This window comes from Eubalaena glacialis, chromosome 11 (genome assembly GCF_028564815.1).
Source record: "Eubalaena glacialis isolate mEubGla1 chromosome 11, mEubGla1.1.hap2.+ XY, whole genome shotgun sequence".
Classification (NCBI taxonomy): domain Eukaryota; kingdom Metazoa; phylum Chordata; class Mammalia; order Artiodactyla; family Balaenidae; genus Eubalaena; species Eubalaena glacialis.
Window position 1 is genome coordinate 52,650,982 of NC_083726.1, and position 18,644 is coordinate 52,669,625.

General features: G+C 36.9%; 1 protein-coding gene across 2 annotated transcripts in view; it reads right to left on the reverse strand.

Moving 5' to 3' along the window:
• Positions 1-18,644, reverse strand: part of MSRB3 (methionine sulfoxide reductase B3) — a 174,563-nt gene that overhangs the window by 68,672 nt on the left and 87,247 nt on the right. For both annotated transcript variants that reach the window (XM_061204379.1, XM_061204382.1), the window contains one exon: positions 14,432-14,460. In XM_061204379.1, coding sequence (XP_061060362.1) covers positions 14,432-14,460 — 29 coding nt within the window. The remainder of the gene's footprint in view (positions 1-14,431; positions 14,461-18,644) is intronic.

Here is an 18,644-nt window from a genome sequence, read left to right on the forward strand (position 1 = left end):
TGACTGTATTTTCATAAAATTTTATAAAATTCTCAGGTTGCATAAAATGCATACTAATTTTACACAGAAAACTTTTGGGGAAAAATTGTATTTCATCATGAATGAATTTAAAATGATTTTAAAACTAGATTTTGTGGGGAAATTTTAGTTCTCTTATATATTAACACATGTACTTGAAACTAAAGGCAATTTTAAGTTGTAGATATGCAGTATTCTTCTACAATCCCCCCCAAAATAAAATCATATAGCTAGAAAAATAAATATGTTAGTACATTGCTTAGAATTTAAAAACCAACAAATGTCTCAATAAATAAATCAGCAAAAGTCACATATCTAAACAATTATGGAGTACTACTAACTAAGAAACAGGTCACGATAAAAAATAAATCGAATAAATTTCCATATAGTATAATTTAAAAGGCAAATATGTAGATAGAAATTAATATAAAGCAAGCCACAAAATGCAATAAATTTGAATAAATGCCTACAAAGATAACGCTAATGTATTGATATTACATTTGAATGAGTTTCAATGCCATTTTCATTCGTACAATAAAAGTATATTTTACTTTAGTATATAACCACACGGGAAAAAATGAATTTGCTTTAATAGAATATTATAGCATAGAAATGAATTTAAATCTAATATGTTAGAATAGTACCTCAAACTCTATTTTTGATTGGCTGGGCAGCCTGAGACTTACTAATTTGATAGGCTATAAAACTTAAATCTTTGCATTGTTGTTTTGTGTTGTTATGTTCTGCTGTAAAACATATTCATTGTTATCGAATTTTCTTTTTGTCATTTACATATCTCACCTTCTATATAATGGTGTTCCATCAATAGCGTGAATGATTTGGATGCAAGGTAATTTATAGGTACATTTTTTGAAGAAAAATATTTTTATAAGTGGTAAATATTCTGTATTATTTTGGAAATGGCAAAATACTTTTCTTTGCAAAACTCAACATCATTCCATTTATCATTCATTCACTCATCACTTATTCAACAAACATTACCACATGCTACTGTGTGAAAATATAATGTTGACTAAATATGTCTTTAATAGGGACTTCCCTGGTGGTCCAGTGGTTGGGACTCCACGCTCCCAAAGCAGGGGGCACTAGTCCGATCCCTGGTCAGGGAACTAGAGCCCGCATGCCACAACTAAGAGCCTGCATGCCGCAACTAAGAGCCTGCACTTCGCAACTAAGACCTGGCACAGCCAAATGAATGAATGAATGAATGAATAAATAAATACATAAATATTTTTTTAAAAATTTTAAAAAAGGTAGAAAGAGAAAATGAAGACTGAGCAAAAGAAGCAAACATGATAACTAGGAAGGAAGGCAGATTACAAAAAAAGAAAAAAAATATGTCTTTAATATATATCAGTTAAAAGTCTTTAATTTCAACAAAAACAAAAAAACAGTACAGCTATGATGGAAGATTACTAATTTGCAACATTTGATCACCACATAGGCCAGATATCTGACCATTTAAGTTCCTAACTAAGGAACAGGGTTTGATTCTCCAAAACACATATATTGAAAATTCACTAAAAGACTAGTGGTCATCAAGCAAAAATTTACTTTTAATTTGTTCGTCTTTGATTCCTATCCAGGAAAAATTAATTTAAAAATCAAAAGAGGGACTTCCCTGGTGGCGCAGTGGTAAAGAATCCGCCTGCCAATGCAGGGGACACGGGTTCGAGCCCTGGTCAGGGAAGATCCCACATGCCGCAGAGCAACTAAGCCTGTGTGCCACAACTACTGAGCCTGCGCTCTAGAGCCCGCGAGGCACAACCACTGAAGCCAACGCGCCTAGAGCCTGTGCTCCACAGCAGGAGAAGCCACCGCAATGAGAAGCCCACGCACCACAACGAAGAGTAGTCCCCACTCGCCGCAACTAGAGAAAGCCTGTGTGCAGCAACGAAGACCCAACGCAGCCAAAAATAAATAAATAAAAATTTATTTAAAAAAAAATCAAAAGAAACTCTTGTAAAATGTTCTTTCCTATAAACTAGTTCTACAATATGAAAGACAGTACTAAAATATTTTTAAGACATAAAAATAACTAAAAAGTCATTGTCATTTTATTTTTTTATTTTTTTATAAAGTATAGATATCTTTTTTAAAATTAATTAACTTATTATTTATTTTTGGCTGTGTTGGGGCTTTGTTGCCGTGCGCGGGTTTTCTTTAGTTGCGACGAGCGGGGGCTACTCTTCTTTGTGGTACGCGGGCTTCTCATAGCGGTGGCTTCTCTTGTTGCGGAGCACGGGCTCTAGGCGAGCGGGCTCAGTAGTTGTGGCTTGCAGGCTCTAAAGTGCAGGCTCACTAGTTGTGGTGCACAAGCTTAGCTGCTCTGCAGCATATGGGATCTTCCCAGACCAGGGCTCGAACCCGTGTCCCCTGCATTGGCAGGCGGATTCTTAATTTCTGCGCCACCAGGGAAGTCCAGCATTGTCATTTTAGATTACAGTATTTTAATATCAATTTTGATATAATAAGCAAATGATTGCTAGCTTGCTTACTACTTCATTTATACTTATTCCTTAAAATAGTTCATACTCCCGCAAAATGTCAAAAGCCTTATGCCTGTAACCAAGTAATGTGTTTATACCAAAATTTTCTACACTTTGTAGTTGAATGTATCTTATTTCTGCCCAGGAATGAGGAAGATATGTCAATCAACATGAACTGACAAATAATCCGTTACTGCCTCAAAGATGGTTATGATGGCCACCAGTTCATTCCACTTGATGGATATCTATCAATATAAAGTAAGCACTTTCACTTCCTATTGAAACTATAATAAGCTGTATGAATTGAATTATATTAATTTTGAACTATATTAAAAATAAGGGGTTGGCCCACCAACAAAACGATTATCAATTCTCTAGAGCCAGTTAATTCTTCATCTATCATGTTTTTACAACAAATCCCATGTAAATATCTTTTTCAGCAGGTGATTTAGTGCTGGGCGGGGGGGATGATCTGCATTTAGAAATCAAAACTATACATCACTAGCAAAATCCATTTCTCAACAGACCATGGAATCTACTTTCTGGAGGAGAAAATTTCTACAAACATGTGGCTGTGTGGATGTGTATGTCATGTGTATGAGTAAAAGGATGTATGAGTAAAAATTCATAATTTTTGCATCATATCAACTTATATTCTAGGTTTTTAAAAATTGCATAATGGTTCAGACTATGGGTTCTAGAATCAGGCTACTTAGGATCATATCCCAGTTCTGTCACTTACTAGCTACCTGAATCTCAGCAAAATATCCAACTTTTCTGTGCCTTAGTCTACTCATTTATAAAATGGAAATAATTATGTATAGCTCTTATAGATTAAATAAGTTAGTAAATATAAAGCACTTAGTACAATGCGTGTCACACAGTAATATACAATCAATGTTAGCAATTGTTACTATTATTATTGTCCACAGAATTAGGTCCAAATTCTCTAACCTGTGGTCTGTAATAGATTCCCAACTATACCATTAGTCCCAAGCAAAAATCCTCCAGTTCTGGCAAGTTGGTTTACTTACTGTTCTTCAAATATATTTTGCACCTTTGCCTCTGTATCTGCCTTCAACTGACTCTTTATTTAAAATGATCTCCGTCTTTATATCTACCTAAACTCTACCCTTGAAGATCCAAGTTCTACCTCTAACAAGGAATCAATCACCCTCATCAATCACCGTAGCCTAAAGTAATCCCCTTCTTCTAAATTCTACTAGGACTCTATTACTGGAACCACTCATATTGCCCTGCACCCAAAGATATCTTACTGTGTGTGTATATATCTCACCTCTCCAATTAGCATACATACATACATACATACACATGGGCATACATACATACATACAACATACGCTCCATGAGGGCAGGAACTGTGTCATACTCATATATCCTTCACCATGTCTTAAGCAGAGTAAGTGCTCTACCCGCACAGGCAATTTGACTGACCATGCAGAATCAAAGTATTAAAAATGTCTACATACTGGCTCAATGCATTAACAACAGTATTCTGGGCCTTAGAATGTTAGAAACAGAGACTACTCATAGTAAACACAACTGCATGAATGGTAGCCAGAACTGGACCAAAATATGCATCCCAACTTATACTATACAGCAATAACTCCTGGTACTTACAAATAACATGGGTGAGTCTCAGAAACATTACAGAGAGCAAAAGATATCACATGCAAAAGAGTACATCCTGTATGATTTTATTTTATTTTATTTTATTTATTTATTTTTAAAAATAAGTTGTACTATACATGCATACCCTGGATATTAAACAACTAGCTTTTATTTTTTATTTATTTATTTACTTAATTTTTTAACTTTCTTTTTTCTTTTTTTAAAAATTATTCTTGGCTGTGTTGGGTCTTCGTTGCTGTGCACGGGCTTTCTCTAGTTGCGGTGAGCAGGGGGCTTTTCTTGTTGAGAAGCACGGGCTCTAGGTGCACGGGCTTCAGTAGTTGCAGCACGTGGGCTCAGTAGTTGTGGCACACGGGCTTAGTTGCTCCGTGGCATGTGGGATCTTCCCGGACCAGGGGTCAAACCCATGTCCCCTGAATTGGCAGGCGGATTCTTAACCACTGAGCCACCAGGGAAGTCCCAGTATGATTCTATTTAATATGAAGTTCAGGAACAGACATCTTATCAATGGTGATTGAAGTCAGAATAGTGGTTGCCTCTGGGGAGTGGGGAGTGACTGAAGGAAAATATGAGGGAACATTCTAGGGTAATGGAAATGTCCTCTACCTTGATCTATATATTGACCTTGGTCTACATCTTAATTTTAGTATGCTGAAGTGGTGTGTTAAACCATTAAAATTTTAATATACGCTTCAATAGCTAAGAAACATTTAAATTATAAATTTTAAGTTCTAAAGTTACTACACATGATCTCCTGCTCCAAGAACTTGGAAACGAAGTCTTAAGTAATGGACTTGTACTATGTTTTCCAGGTCCAGTGGCAAAACTATCTTTTATACAGATGGATGAAGCTGAAGCCAATGAATATCAAGTTAAATAAGGTCTCAATGGCCAGGACCATTCCTATTTTGAGATAGACAATTCATGTTAACTTTAACTCATAAAGCTAAACATTCAATTTGTCTGTTTCCCTTTGTTCTTTTTCTGTGCTCAACAGGGCCACTTTCTGGATATGATCTGACTCCCTACGTAGGTCTGCCTTTAGGGTGATAATATACAATAGTAAGGAAATTTCAGCCCCAACACAAATGATTTATTTTGACAAATTGATAAAATGAGTTCTTATTGTGATTTTGTGAGTCATATAGCTTGACCAGAGAAAGAAGACACTGATCATGCAGATGTAAGTATTCTGAGCCATGTGAAAATTACATTTCTCATTGTAAACAAATACATTGGCATTTTAGCTTCATCCATCCATCCTTTGGGTTTGTCAACATGAGTCCATCCCTGAGAGATATTGAAACATCTAGGTTTCTGAGCCTGAAAGTTTGACTAGATACTAGAACACAGAAAATTCACCAAGGCAATTGATACTATCTTTTCAGGCCTCTTGGGAAACTGCCAGCAACATTTTCAATGGCCTACAAACTGGCCACATTGTAATCATTTATAAATCTGTACTACACTTTGTATTTTTAAGGTGTGTTTATAATCACATTGTTATGTTTGATAAAAGATTAAATTTTATAATTTATAATGTATAATAGTTACTAAACATAGTAATTATACAAAATAAAAAGCTAATAATAGAAAAGTTAAAAACAAAAGTTGCTCATTAAAATAACTATCTCATGATCTAATAAAAAGGACACAGTCCTCGCAACTTGGAGACCTGAAGTCCAATCCTAGATTGGCCATTTACTATTTATGTGGCAAATCACTTAACCTTTCCGTATCTCAAGTCCTTCGCTGGTAAAAATATCCCTGTGTATCTTACAAAGATTTTTGTGAGTCTCGAATTTGATTAATTAAAATACTTTTTAAATGGTAAAGCATTATACAAATATTTTCATCATATATCCATTAATATCACATCTGAACTTAGGTTACCAAATAATGCAATTATATAGAAGGAATCGGATCCACTTAAAAATATAATCATTCTAACTCTATACATATTTTTACTAAATAACTGATCTGAGGACATAATGTTCTAATGCAGTAGATTCAATTTTTGGCTCCTATTCCTCTCCCCTCCCTATCTCCACACCCATTACCATGTGACTCGGCAGTTCTGCCCACTAGAGGGAAGACAGGATACTTACACCTGCATGACAAGTGGGAAGGGAAGAGCTCTTTCTACTCCTTTACTTTTGGCTTGGACATGCAACTTGCTTGGCCAATGGGATGCTAGCAGATCTGATGCAGAGGCTTGAAATATGCTTGCATAGTTGGGCTTGCTTTGTTACCTTTTATCATCAATGACAAGACTTGTGGAGCAGACCTGAACCCAACCTGTGACTAGCTTATGTCAACCAACTCCCACCCAAGCCCACTCCCACTTGTGGACATGTGAGCACAAATATTGTTGTTTTAAGTCACTGCTTTTTAAGGTGTCCTTTTACACTTTGTTACTGCGGCAATCACTAACTGATAGGCCCAGTGATTATACAGAACATAATATACTATATTATGAACCTACTATATTTGTATGATCATTGGTTTAGAGGATCATCTTTAGCTTAGATAATGTAATCCCTAGCCATTAATTTTATCATTTGTCCAACAGTAATCAATGAGTACCAACTATTGCCAGGGAGTATTCTAGGCACTGAGCTAGTCAGGCTATGTAACGTTAGCTGCCCTCATAAACAATGGCAAAATCTCAGTGGCCTATTACAATAAAAGTTTATTTCCCTCTACATAAAGGCCAATGAAGATGTTCTTGGGTGAAGAGCTCTCCTGAGTGGATCTCTTCCAAGTATGACTCAGGAACCAAGACCCCTTCCGTATTGTGATGCCATCATGTTCAACATGTACCTCTGATGTAACCTCAGAAGGGGAAGTGAGATGTGGGAAGGCATATTGGATACTTAATCCACTTAGCCCAGAAATGACACGTACTCCACTGGGAGAATTAGTCATATGTCCCCACACAGATGCAAAGGGGCTGGAAATTGTAATCTCTGGCCGAGTAGCCACTTCCCAGCAACAACTCTACACTAAGAGAGGGGAGAATAATTCTTTGGTCATTAGTTAAGCATTTCAATCACAATTGGAGAACAGAACAAAGACTCCCAACCTCACTGAATTTTTGTTTATTGACTATTTCACATTGGATATGGAAGTTATAAAGGTGAATAAGACATGATTCTTGCCTTCAAGAGACTCACAGACTTGAAGAGGAAGAGGGATCCACACAAATAATTATAGCAGATAATAAATGCTATAGTAAATGTAAATACAAGATCCAATGTTTGCACAGAGGAAGGGATGATTAACTCTTGGGAAGGTGTAAAGGAAGACTATATTTAATTGAGGGGGCAATGCTTGATCTGAGCCTTAAGACATAAACAGAATCTTGCCAGACAGATGAAGGAGTAGGGGAGGATGCTAAGTGGAGAAAACAAAGGTTTGCATCATATGATGGCTCAGAGCCTTTTTCCTTATAAAGCTATGGGGTGGTGTTGAGGGCAAGAGGGTAGGGACAAGCACGTGTATTTACAAGTGGTAAAACAACCTCTTACTTCACATATAAATTTGGAATAACATAAGTTTCCTAATTAGAGCAGCCTTCATTTCCATGGGCACTGCTTTGGAAAAATGTTCTCTACAAGAGAACAAGTACAATTCATGACCTAAGCAAGATGGCTAGCACCAGAATATATAGAGCACGTGGCGCTGACAACACAGGGATGGTGATATCTAAGGAGGTGGAATTCAGGTAAAAAAACACTGAATGACAAATTGTCTCTCCTCTCAAAGTCCTTGTCAGATAAAATAGAAACCAAATAAATAATGATAAAAATAATGAATCAGGTTGATCCAATAACTATGCATCAAACCCTTTATGTTGCAGAGAATATAGTTTTCTAATCACCCACAGAAGAGTAACAAGAATTAAATACCCACTAGGCCCCAAAATAAAATTCTAATAAGTAATGAACAACATACTTACTAAAAAGTGGTAAAGTCACATTCTTTGACCACCAAGCAATGAAACTGAAAATTACTAACAAAAGTAGCAAGCAGAAAGTTTGAAAATTTAAAAACTTTCCTAATCAATATGTCCAAAAGAAAATCAAAATACATTCAAAATATTCAAATACAATATTTAAAAATCTCCGGGGTTCAGTTAAAGCTTTAGTAAAGGAAAATTATAGTTATAAATGCTTTAATTCTAGATAAGAAAGAAAGAAAATACAGTTTAAGTCTATGACATAATGGTGTACATGAAATCCAAGAAAACCAACTGAAAATTATTGGAAGTAAAGAGAAACTTCATTCAGATTTATATGCTCCAGCACCTCAGTACTTAGCCAACATGCCTTGCTGCTTCCTGGTCTTTTAGTTTATAAAAGGAGATGAAGGGCTATGTCCCCTCCACTTGCTTCTACACAATCCCATAAGATTGTTATAGAGGAAAGACTGCCTGATTTTCCAGGCCAACCTTGAATAGGATCCAGTAAAAGAATGAATTAAAAAATAAATAAAAGTGAAGAGAATAGTATCCACAAACATTTGTCATTGTTCTCTTCTAAGTTAATCTCTCTTAATGATAATCAAATGTGAAATGTCACTCCTTATTAAAAGCTATAGAAAAACTAAACACCAGCCATTAGCATTATTAGGCTGTTCTTTTAAAAGTGTTCTCTTTAAAGTAGAAAACAGTGATGTGGTTTGAATAAAGTAACGAAAGGTGAATTTGTCAAAACTTAAAATATATTAGCTTACATTTAAATATCAGGAGTTCTTTAACTCACCATCTGGATCCAAATTTAACCTTGTTAGCCCTTCTCAGCTAAATATGCAAAGAAATCCATGTGAATTTGTATAATAGACCAACCAGCTGTAAGATTCTATGAGAGAAGGAATTGTATCCCCCCTGGTTCATAGCTATAGCCTCAGCATCTGGCATATAGTACGCCTAATAAATGTATGTTGAATGAATGAATAGATGAACAGTCAACATTTTCTTTTTTTAAAAATTTATTTATTTAATTTATTTATTTTTGGCTGCATTGGGTCTTCGTTGCTGGGCTCAGGCTTTCTCTAGTTGTGGTGAGCTGGGGCTACTCTTGGTTGCGGTGCGCGGGCCTTTCATTGCAGTGGCTCCTCTTGTTGTGGAGCACGGGCTCTAGGCGCGTGGGCTTCAGTACTTGTGGCACACGGGCTCAGTAGTTGTGGCGCACAGGCTTAGTTGCTCTGCGGCATGTGGGATCTTCTCAGACCAGGGCTTGAACCCATGTCCCCTGCATTGGCAGGCGGATTCTTAACCACTGCGCCACCAGGGAAGCCCAGTATTCTCTTATTAATGAAGGATGCCCGAAGACAGATTTCAATACTCTTATAGAGATTTATATTTTATTTCCTGGTTCTTCATTGTTATGAGAACTTTAAAAATAAGAAATTTTAAAATAACAAAATTGATTTGTAGGAACTAAAAAGTATTGTCAACATATTCTCACATTTCTAAGATCTGAAAATGTTTTCCTTATTAATATTTCTTGAGAAAGGCTTACTATGTTAGGCAGATGGTCTCATTTGCTAATAAGCTTTCAAAACTCTAGTTCTACTATGTTCAAATTCCCCATTTCCCTTCAACTTAGTGACCACCATTAACAGCCCACTCTGTTTTTCACCACCCATATGTTTTTGCCTCAAGCTTTAACTGATTATATTCTTTTAGTTCCTTACCCTGGTGTAGATTCCTTTTTAACTACAGATCTTAAAAGCGACACTAGCTGCTTTTTGTTCCTTGGAGTTTTTGAGTTTTTTTTTTTTTTTTTTCCTCTCAGGATAATTATATTCTGTTGTGCCTTTTATTATCGTGTCTTTTAGGATCTCCCAACCTTGTACACTCTTGGGCTTTATTTAATAGTGAGCTCTCTCCTCCACTCTCGACACTAAACCATGCTCATTAGGTTCCTTAATCCTCCATAATTTGCTTTCATGAAATCTTATACCTTTGAGTTGCTGTGTTCTATGAGCCCATTTCCTTAGTACTGCTATTCCAAGCAGCCCAGAATCAACAAGCACTAAACATAAGCTTATTCACTTTCTCAGCCAACATGACTCTACAGAAAAAAAAAAAAAAAATCTTTGTTTTGAATGTTTATGGACCATGAAACTATACCATTTAACTTGGTATTTCATGTTCTCACCCAAACATTGCCTGAGAAGGTTAGGACCACAGAATTAGACTCTGGGCAGTCCTTAACATACAGTTTTTAACTTATAGGCTTCATGTTCTTCTTGGTCAGAAAACTATTCTATCTTAATAGAACAGAAATAACAATATCCTGATGTTATATAGTGACTAGTAAATTCCAACTATATCTTTTCCTTATACCCAGAATTCAGGATACGAGAAAAACATCTTTTTTCAGTTATTCTGCGAGAGCTCTGTTTTTCCAAATGGGTTGTTTTTAAAAGACATGTGCACATCCTTGAAATCTGACTACACAGCCAACTCTGGTCTTTTCAGCAATTCATTCTTTGCTTTGTCTTCCATTCTACTCTTCACTAGCACCTTTGCTGACAGGTATGTACAGAAGGGCCAAGAGAGCATATATTTTGGGTTTTGTTTTAACTTTCGAAGCACCTTGGTTAAATTTCTAAAAACCCACAACAACACACAAAACAAAACCCAACCAACCTCAGTAGTGAATTGAAAGAGTTAATGAAGTTTCCAAAGGTGCCCAGCTTATTCAAGCAAAGTTTACACTTCAACCGTATGCATGTTAACTTGTGATCCTCCCCATCCAGATGATAGAAAGCAAAGCCAGTAAGTTCTTTATTTAATTGGTTTGCATCCACACACTGACCTCCAGGGCTCTGTTTACATAGCCTATCATGCAATATGCTCCGCAGTTCTCTGCCTCTTTCAAAAGCATGTTTCTCCTGAGATTTGATATATGGCTTTCATGTTTAATCACTACATTAAACTCAATGCTCTGCTTCCTCCAGCATCAACTAACTTCCCTTCTTGGGAGGTGGGGAGAAGAGCACAGCTTCTTGCTACTTCTGAACATAAAAGGAAGTCTGTTTTACTCTATTAGTAAAATCACCAACTACACAGGATCACAGGCAAGCAACATTAGTACATCAGCTAGGAAACAGTATTAAAATGGAACCCTTAAAACTCCTTTAGAAAGAAGGTAGGCTGATTGTTCTCAATTGACAAAGCTGAAACCTTTAGGTGACTGAGTTATAAACCAACAGAAACGGAACTTAATCAGGCTACAACTCAGTACATAGAGGACACAGCTAGAAGGCAGCTAAAATTTTCATCAAATTAGTCTTGAGGATAGGACGATTCTGGGGTTCTCAGATTAGAATTAATTCAGCACCTTCTGATTAAAGTTTTTCTTAACCTTCGTCACATGAATAGAACGTTCAACATCTCTAACTGAATGTGGACATGGTAATGTCAAGATCCTTTCCATAAGAATTTGTATGTGACTCAAATTTCTGAGAGAAATAAAAACCTCAAAAAAAATGATCTGTTTCAATAAATCAACACAATCTATAATTTTTAGGTTTTAAAAATCACATGAAATGTATGTATTTCACTTTAAGATAATTAAAGCAGAAAAAGAAAACTGAAACAAATGGCAAATTATTGATAACGGTAAAATCTAGATAATGAATGTGTGGGTGGTCATTTACTACACGCTGTACTTTTATGTATAGTTGAAATTTTTCATTATAAATTTTTTTGAAACTTTAAAAAAATGCAAAGAAGTTGTTTGTGAATTTGCTTTTGTAGAAAAAAATCAATACAATTTTGATAAGAAAAAAATTAAATCACTTTCTAGGTTGATCATTTTGGTATATATTCAATAGCTGACATTTTTTACCATGTGCTGACAATGAAAACTTTCCTTCCTTCCCCCTGAATCTCACTCCACAGCCTGAAACTCATTTACACAAACTGCAAATTGAAAATGTGCAGTAAGCTCTGCATAAGTTGGGTTCTTTACTTGAAAAAAAAATATATATACATATATATATTTACTTTGAAATTCTTTCCTTTATGGCTAGTCATTGACCATAGTATTTATTTTTTTAAGGTTTTTTTTTTTCTTAGTAAGATCAGCATCTTCCTTCATTTAAAAGTTTTACTTTGTCAGGAACAATGTTACAGTTGTATACAACATTAAACAGAGCTAGTTTACTTTCTGTATTTGATGAACAATAGAGAACCTGAACCTATTAAAGTCATACATTTAATTGTTCCAATATGCTACCTCATTTCTAACCAAAATTTGCATGATATAGAATGCCAAAGAATACATTTCTAACTTCCTTTGTCATGATTCCCTCATTTGATATTAAGCTAAAAGAATTTATAAGAAAAAAGAATTACCTGATTCTTAATTTGAAACCATCTGAATTATTTCCACAACATATTTAGATTCAAAATTAAAAGAATAAATAAACTTTTAATCAGTATTCCCCATAAGATTTTTCAGAGCACAAAACTTTGTAGTTTTCAAAGACACGCAGATGTTGTCCATGAAAGACATTTAAAAAAATTAGGACTTGGAAAAAATAAGAATCATGAACAAAACCTTTGGTCACAAGAGTGAAAGATGTGTGCCTATACAGATGTTATAACTATTTTCATGATAAATACTAACTCTCACTACGGGAATTTAGCAGCACACTTTAATTTGCTTTTGAAAATTTAACATAAATTTTCTAACTTTGACAGCAGCTGCCTAATATTTCAGTTTTATACACTATTTCCAGGTTTTACCTCTGAAAAGAACCTAGTAGACTTTTTCATTTTTAAAAGCTATATTCCAGATCCTGTAGGCTAAAACCAGTTTTTGACTTGATGTTTAAGGAATTTGATCATAACAAAGTGGATTTTTTAATAAATATTTGATGACTGACTGGCAATGGTAAAAAGACATGCAATTTTATATAAAAATTCATTCTCAATTTTTTCATTTATCTCTTATTATATTTAAATATTTTAACTATTAAAAAATGGCAAAGACTTTTTACACCATTTTGAGTGGCCTCCTATGAATCAATAAAAAAGTCAAATAGTGGATACAATGCCATCATGCCTTTAGTCTCCATATCATCAACATTGTAAAGCAGAGATGTTTATCTTATGCTACCACTGTCACATGTGATTCAGAAGCCCAAGATCACACAGAATGGAAAGATTTCTGGAATCACAGTTCTCAAATTAGGTGAAATTGTTAACTCACATGTACAGACTTCATATTTAAAGGGTCTCACCAAGTTGGAGAAATTCAAAAGAAATATACAGGTTTTGAAGAAGAAAAGCATGTTGGCTCCTTAACACCATTATCAAAAAGAATACATAGTCTTTGGTCCCTTTGTGAAATAATAAACGAAAACTTTTAAGTTAAAACATAGTGGAACTCAAACCAGAGTAAGAATGTTACTTTTAAATTCAATAAGTTATATATTTTCTGCAAACTATTTTCTCCTGAAATTGAAAATTAATGTTTATTTATCTATAACAGTTCACTAAAGGGCGTAATTCCTTCGTACTGAACATGAGGTAGTTTTTGTGCTTTAATTGCAAACACCGTCAGAAACTATGAAGCACGTACATCTCAGCGAGTGACACAAAGACACAGTCAAATGTAAGGTTTATATAGCTATATTCATGCTTAATGAGAAGAAAACATCTAATGAGGCTGATACGCCACTGTTTGTGAGACTGTCTTGATAGATACAAAATAATGGCTTAAGGTGACCTCCATTTTCCATTACCCACCTCCCCAACAAAACAAATTTTAAAAAATTAGTAAGTCATAGACAAATATCTATTTCTATTGGCTAAAACCTTCTGCAGTTTGCTGGATTAAATGTATCTGTTACCCATATGTGATGACAAGTCACTTGTAGAGAATTTTTAAATTACCCAGGATGCTTTGTCCAGTGAGAGAATAATATTCTATTTTTAGCAATGAGTAGGTACAACCCCCTCCTTTGCTTTTAAAATGAAGCTCTGCAGATACAGAGCATTTAATACTTATTTCAGAGCTATCGAGAATCCCAACGTGAACACCACCAAGTTAAGATTCCAAGCAGCCACAAGCAGCCAACAGCCCTGCTTTGAGGTGGGGTTCATGTTTTGAAAAGAGTCTGCCTAGTCTGTTTAAAATCAAAATGGTTCTTGATCTGATGCATTACTCCTCAGAGAATAATGTAAATAAAATATACTCAGAATAACATTATTAATGTAAACATACCTGAACCAGAGTCAAATTTGGTTTCTGACCTACAAAGAGAAAGAAATTTTTTATGATATAAAAATTGCTTGTTAGACAATAACTGATTTTATGAGGGGGAAAAAAGATGCAATAGTTTTAGGTTTCAGTGCATGCATCAACAAGTAAGACAGCTTTTTAAAATGTAAATACATATTTATTTTAACCATTTTAAATGCATGCATAACCCTAGGTCCTCTAAACACGTACATATCCACAGAGATAGCGCAGTATGGAAAAGATATTAACTTTTTAGCTTGTTTTTGAGAGAAAGAGAATAAATTATGTAAAAAAAAAAGCACCCAATCTTTACAGATTAACTTGTTTCAGTAATATAATAAAGCAATAAAAAACTCAAATTTAAAATTATCCTCTTTACTTATTATTCAAGATTTTCAATTATTCAACAGCGAGTAATTTTTCACTAAGTTCTTCACAGAGTAAATGAACCTAGTAACCCCATACATTTAATAAGAAGGAGAAAAAAATGTGAGCCCTTGTGGGAACATTATGTTTCAGATATAGGTTAATACTGGTTGTAAATTCAGAAGCCTTTGAAGCTCTCAGTCCGGCTGTGGGAAAACTTCTGTTGGGTAATTACTCTCAAGATGCTGCTGATGTGCTGTCAAGCAGAATTAACCCTATGACTAGGCCTATCTACACAAGCTACTATAAGACAGCATTGTCTATATCTAGCTCTCAAACCAATTAGTGGGCATGCTCCAGCCGGATTTATATCACACATTAACAATCAATAGTATATATGTTCACAGCTGCCACAGCAAGAGACAAGAACCGACCAGCAGGAGTCCTGTTAAAGGATGTTACATTGACAGAGAAGATTTTTTTTTTTTTCCTGGGGAAATGTAGTTAACTAAGTGGGAAAGGAGATTTCTTTGAAATTATGCCAGGGTACCAAAGCACTTTTGGAAGCGGTGGCTTTCTTTACCTAAATTAGCTTCAAGAGAAGTCATCAAAGGAGGAAGAGGCAAAGGATAAGCAAGAGACAGCTTCCTTTGACATAAAAATTCATTTTCTCAAGTATTCCCAAATAAAGTTTCAGCTGATGCTCAAACCAAGTCAATAATCATAAAAACAGAAAACTTATTATTATGACCACGGTTATCAACAACCACCCCTGTAACCCAGGTTCATATTTGTCTCAGACCCTGGTCCCACCATAGTCCTCATCTCAGTCCTTCTCTTAGGTGACCCTGACTCCTATTTCAGGTGCAAACCCATTTTCACTTTTTGTCCTCTCCTGTTCTGGAAAGCCTGGCCTCATGCCTTCTTCTTTGTTTCCAGCATCCCTGAGCATAACTCTAAACGACACTTACCACGTGTTGTCCTGCTGGTTTCCTAGCCTATCTTCCCCGCTGGACTCTGCCTTACTAACGCCTGTAGCCACGGCGCCTACACAGTGCCTGGTGCTTGTACTCAACACATGTCTATAAAGGGAAATCCCTGCCTCCACAGACATCCTTATCTCCCTCTCAGCTGTATAAGAGGTGCTCTTCCTTCTGCCTGAGGTTCCCTGCATTTACATCCTAAAGTGCACTCTCTCATCTCCCCTGAAACCAGGTTGGATCAGTTACCCCTTCCTCCGGTTGTATCTTCAATATCTGCGTCTCCCCAAGTTCCTCCTCCCTTCTGTACAGAAGTGCTCCAGAATTAATTAAAACCCTCCTTCAAATCTGTGTCCTACTCTTTTCATCCCTCTTTCTTCCTGGCTTTACAAGCAAGTTTATTGAAAGGATAGACTATATTCTATATTGCACGTCTTCCTTTCCTGGCCTCCCAACATATTCACTCTTTGAACCACTGAGATCTGTCCCTGCTAAGTTTTCTCAGTGGCTTCCCAATGCTAAAGCCAACAGCCCTGTTACAGCCCCTAATTTACTAAGCCTTTCTCCAACTAAAATCCTACCTGAATGTCACACTGTGACCTCAAATGCCACAAGTACTGAACTGAATTCATTTTCCTTTCCCTCAAATATAATTCTCCTGCTGTAGACTCCCTATTAAGTCAGAAATTATGATGTTATTCTAGTTTTCTTCTGCACTCTCAATATCTAAGCTGTTACCCAGACCTGCTGATTCTGCCACCTTCCCCTCCTCTCTATCCTCAGTCTTACCATCTTAGGCCTATCTTTGGCTCAATAATCTCATAACCCGTATCCCCCATTCCCTTCCGACCCACCCTCTAATCAGCTGCCAGACGTTTCCAAAACACTAATCCAATCACATTGCCACCACCCCAACAGCTAGAGCAGAGTTCTTCCAAACTTGGGTCACAAGTTGACCCATCAGTGGATTGTAAAATTAATTTAGTGGATTGCAACTAGTATTTTTTTTAAAAAATGAAACAGAACAGAAAAGAAGACAGATGCATCCCATATTGAGAGTATGTGCAGTTTAGAGGTGGATTAGAGGCAGGATTAGAGGGGGGGCCGGAGAGCCAGATCACGGTAGGCCCCTCATATGCCACGCAGAGGATTGTGAACTTGGTGTCCCTAGGTCAGTGGCTTTTAAACGTTTTTGTCTGTGACCCATAGTAAGACATACCTTTTTACATGGTGACTTATTACCAGGCTTGGCCCTAATATTTGCAGGGCCTTGGCAAGAGGACAAATAGGGATACGATACAGCTAATTATTTAAAAGTTATAAGTCAAGGCAGTAAACTGTTAGAAAAGTATACTAACCTACCTTGACAGATATACCTGATAACAAAAACAATGAAAACTGTGTGTAAAACTATTGATACCAAGTAACTGAGAATAGTGCAAATTTTAAATTAATTTCGTCTTCCACTGAAAGACTTATTCAGCCTGGGGAAATTCAGAGGCAATGGCAACTAGGCCAAGTGTGAGAAGAGGAGGAGAAGCCTCCCTCAGCCTTCTCTTCCAGTGGCTATGGAATCCATAAGTGAAACACCTCCTTTCTTTGCTTCTTTATTGGGGGAGGGGCTCTTTCATTTCTGTCAGAGGCTCTGTACTCCTACCCATCACCCATTGCCTGTCCCCAGCCGCCAGGCCCCTGAGCTCCAAGTCCATCTAGACTATAACAGTCAGGCCCAAGGGCCAACCTCTGGCTTCTAGGTGCTCCCAGCTCTCCACTCTCACAGGAAGGTTTGAATTAAGAACTCTCTGACCAGGAATGTGGAAGAATAGGAAGAGCATTTTGCCCTTCCCTCTTTGTTTCCGCTTCTTTCTGCCCTCTCAACTGTAGCCTTCACTCTCACCAAATCAAACTATTGCCATGTTATTTTGTAACCAAGCAGGACCCTATGGGGCCTTCCCAGGACAGGCCTTCCCCCATATTCTCTGCTTTAGCTCCACTCTGAAGTACCTAGATAATAGTATATGAGGCAAATTTCCACCAAATGGAAGAACTACTTGATGACCATGAGCACACAGCCCCCGGCCTCCTGGAGCCTAAGGACTGATAATGTTAACCCCTGTGCCACCGCCCTGCTGCCTCACCATCAGGCAATCAGAGAACTGCGTACAGCTGATCACGTACTCCTCCTCTCCCGGCCTTTAAAACCCAGAGGGGTGGGGTAGGGAGATGCAAGAGGGAGGAGATATGGGGATATATGTATATGTATAGCTGATTCACTTTGTTATACAGCAGAAACTAACACACCATTGTAAAGCAGTTCTACTCCAATAAGGATGTTAAAAAAAAAAAGAATGCTTTGCCAAAACCCTTTGGGGAGCTGGAGGATTTTCAGGGCATGAGCCACCTTGTCTCTTTGCATGGCCTTGCAATAAACCTTCCTCTGCTCCAAACTCCGACGTTTCAGTTTGTTTGGCCTCACTGTGTGTCTGGCACACGAACTTGTGTTAACAATTTCACAGCCTTCATCCAGTATCCTCAGCTTAGACACACTTCCCCCAGCTCATCACTGACAAACTTTGACTCCACAGACTTGCCTCAATCCTGGCAGCAACTTGCTGGCCCCCTCACCTCCTAGAGCTCCTTGCTCGCCTTCAGTTACTCCACAGTGTGGGCCTGGCACGGCAATCCCCACACCATGTGGCACTGACACTAAGCCCAGCAGGGTGCATGCAAGGTCTCGCCCATCTTCATGTTCCCAGCACTGGGCACAGCACCTGGTATTTAAGAGTTATTAAAAATGTGTAGCAGGAGTTAACACATGAACAAATGGATCTGTAAATTAACAGAGGGCC